At 39.7% G+C, this 2,713-nt stretch overlaps 1 protein-coding gene across 1 annotated transcript in view; it reads right to left on the bottom strand.

Annotated features, from left to right (window-relative positions):
- The window catches only part of vegfba (vascular endothelial growth factor Ba), a gene marked incomplete at its 5' end in the record, with an annotated part of 15,204 nt that extends 12,493 nt beyond the window's left edge, over positions 1-2,711 (bottom strand). Inside the window, 1 exon segment of the mRNA XM_032528703.1 lies at positions 2,029-2,711. Within this exon segment, the coding sequence (XP_032384594.1) occupies positions 2,029-2,106 (78 nt within the window).
- Positions 2,712-2,713: the final 2 nt, after the last annotated feature.

Below are 2,713 nucleotides of genomic sequence, written 5' to 3'. Positions count from 1 at the left end.
ACACACACACACACACACACACACACACACACACAGAGTGCCAGACCAATGCCAACTGCACAGATTTGATCAGTCTTACTTTGGTCTAACATGTCTCACACCCAGCCATTCCCAGAGTACACTGTACAGATGGGCCAAGTGTATGTGTGTCCTACACCATACACCATCTCCCCCACACTGAGCTTCATCACTGCAGGAGAAAAAAGGATGACCCCTTTTCAAAATCTGTCAGAAAAGCAGACAGCATGAAACCAGAGTTTCAGATGTGTGCGGGTGAATAGTCATGCTTCTGTGTGTCATGTAGCCTCTAGGAGGATGCATCACTAAACAGCAGCACAAAGTCAGGGTTGGATTCCTCACAGCTGCAGAGCACTGTGTGTTTCCGATACAAGTCTCCAGACAAAATTAAAGAACCATCACATGCAGTATTCTCTGTGTGAGCGTCTGCTGCTGTGTGTGGAAAGTAGGCCTAGGAACATTTCTTATCAATGACAAATAATTAAAATAGCTTTTAAATTAAACATTTCAAGAATTACTGGCCCCACTGTTTTAATAGGGTTGCCCTTTATGAAGTAGTCATTTATAGGAGTTAAAAATGAAATAATTATTTATCTATCGTAAAATGGCAGAATTTGAATTTCCAACTATTTTGAGTTTGGAATAATCATGCAACCGATTGCACTGTAAAAAGTGAAACATTGGATTAACTTAATAAAACTGAAGTAATCATTCACAACAAAGATTTCAAATTTAATTTTCTCAAAGGCAGAGCAGGATACCCAGGGCTCGGTTAACACCTATCGCCATTTCCAGCCACTGGGGGACCAAAGGCAGGCTGGGGAAACTCGTATTAATGTTAAAAAACCTCATAAAGTGAAATTTTCATGCCATGGGACCTTTAATGATTAATAATTTATTTACAGGTACTTTATACATTGTTAATTCCCCTTGCTAGATTAATAAAGTATACATTATCATTATAGATAAGTTATCAATCATTAATAAGAATGTTTGGGTTGCCAGGTTCACACTCGTTTTGTTTTTTTTAGCTAGCTCTTCAGTTCTTTAGGAAGACCCCCTCACCGGGAACGAGGTTGGGAAGTACACTTTTTCACTTTGTTACCCAGAGTTAGATGAGAAGATTGACACCACTATTGTGTACTAATATGAAGCTTGCTAACAGTTAGCTTAGCTTAGCGCAAAGACTGGAAACAGCAAGCCCGGCTCAACAGTCGCATAGCAATCAGCAGCGACTCCAGCGACTGGTCCCAATCAAAAAGAATTTATTTTGTACAAATTTAAATGACATAAAATGTGCAAAATTAGTGATCTTTAGAAGGTGCTTGTAGGCAGATTCTGTTACCTTTGGACAAAGCATGCTAGCTGTTTCCCCGTTTCCATTTCTTGTGCTAAGCTAACTGGAGTGGTATCCTCCCATCAAACTCTCTGTATGCAAATAAGCATATTTCATAAATGTCAAACTATCCCTTTAAATATAACTTTTTTTTTTTTTTTTGCTGTTCAGGAAGGGATTCCTGTCCAAATGTCCTGCTTTCCTGATGAATTAGGGGGGCTAAGAAGACAAAGTATATGCCACGCTAGAGGATTTTCCATAACCTGGCAACCTAAAAGCTGTTAAATAAATAAATAAATTATTTATTACAGCCTAGCTATAAACGCTTTGTTTAAGGTCGCCTCACTAAAAAGCGGAATTCTGAAAATGATGAGGAGACAATACCCCAATGTCACTTACTAATGATATGCTGTCGTGAATATTAGATAATATCAGACCTATTAGGCTAGTGATTTTTCCCGTCAAATGGACACTATGGCTTAGTGACAGGTGTCATTGACCTAGGGGATAACTTCCACCAACTAAAAGTTCCATATGTTCTTTACCATACCACATCCATACAAAAGGGATTTCATTAAGTAGGCCTACTATAAAATGGAAATAAACCGCACAAGCTGATGGCAGACTGACCACCTCCAACATGAAGTCATTTAGGGCCAAATATATAGGCCTACCTTGGCATGGGACGTCGGGATTCTGGTGAGCAGCAGGAATTGAAACATTCCTAGAATAACTTGAAGCATAATCCCCATTGTGCAGAAGTCCAAGGGGTACGCCAAAAAATATTCTTCGGACCAATCCAAAAAAGAAAAAAAGACGGGCTTATTCGGCCGTCTCCTTCCTTCTCTTGTGTATCCGATTAAATACGCAGAAATCTCGCTTTCATTCTCCAGTATCCCTTCCCTGAAAGGACACCCAGGGTGGCATCCTCAGTGTTGGAATAATAGTTGCATTGAGAATAAATTATCGACTAAACTAAAGCAGCTCTCAATTTGAACTCTCAATGATAGTTTGTAGGCTGTTTAGTTGAATCATAATAATTCTAATGTCCTAATTCAATTAGTCAGATATTGTAGTAGGCTTGTGTCTAAAATAACCCTCCACTAATTTTAACACAGACAGAAAATCTGCCACTCTCAAGTAGGCTAATCATTTTATAACTAACCGTTATGTGATTTTTTTTTAATGAGACTTGTTTAAACTTTGACTGGTGGCTCCCTATATTTAGGCGAGTTCAGGTCAGTGTGGTCCTAATCCCATGAAACCGGTGTGGGGGTCCAGGGTGACGTGACTGGATAGTCCAGATTCCCGCTGAAACGTGGTGCGATCATAAAATCCTCTGTGTGGCTGGGGGGGTGG

The sequence above is a fragment of the Etheostoma spectabile genome, chromosome 10 (assembly GCF_008692095.1).
Source record: "Etheostoma spectabile isolate EspeVRDwgs_2016 chromosome 10, UIUC_Espe_1.0, whole genome shotgun sequence".
Taxonomy (NCBI): Eukaryota; Metazoa; Chordata; class Actinopteri; order Perciformes; family Percidae; genus Etheostoma; species Etheostoma spectabile.
Note: the sequence above shows the minus strand (reverse complement) of the source record. Positions and strands in the feature narration are given on the sequence as shown.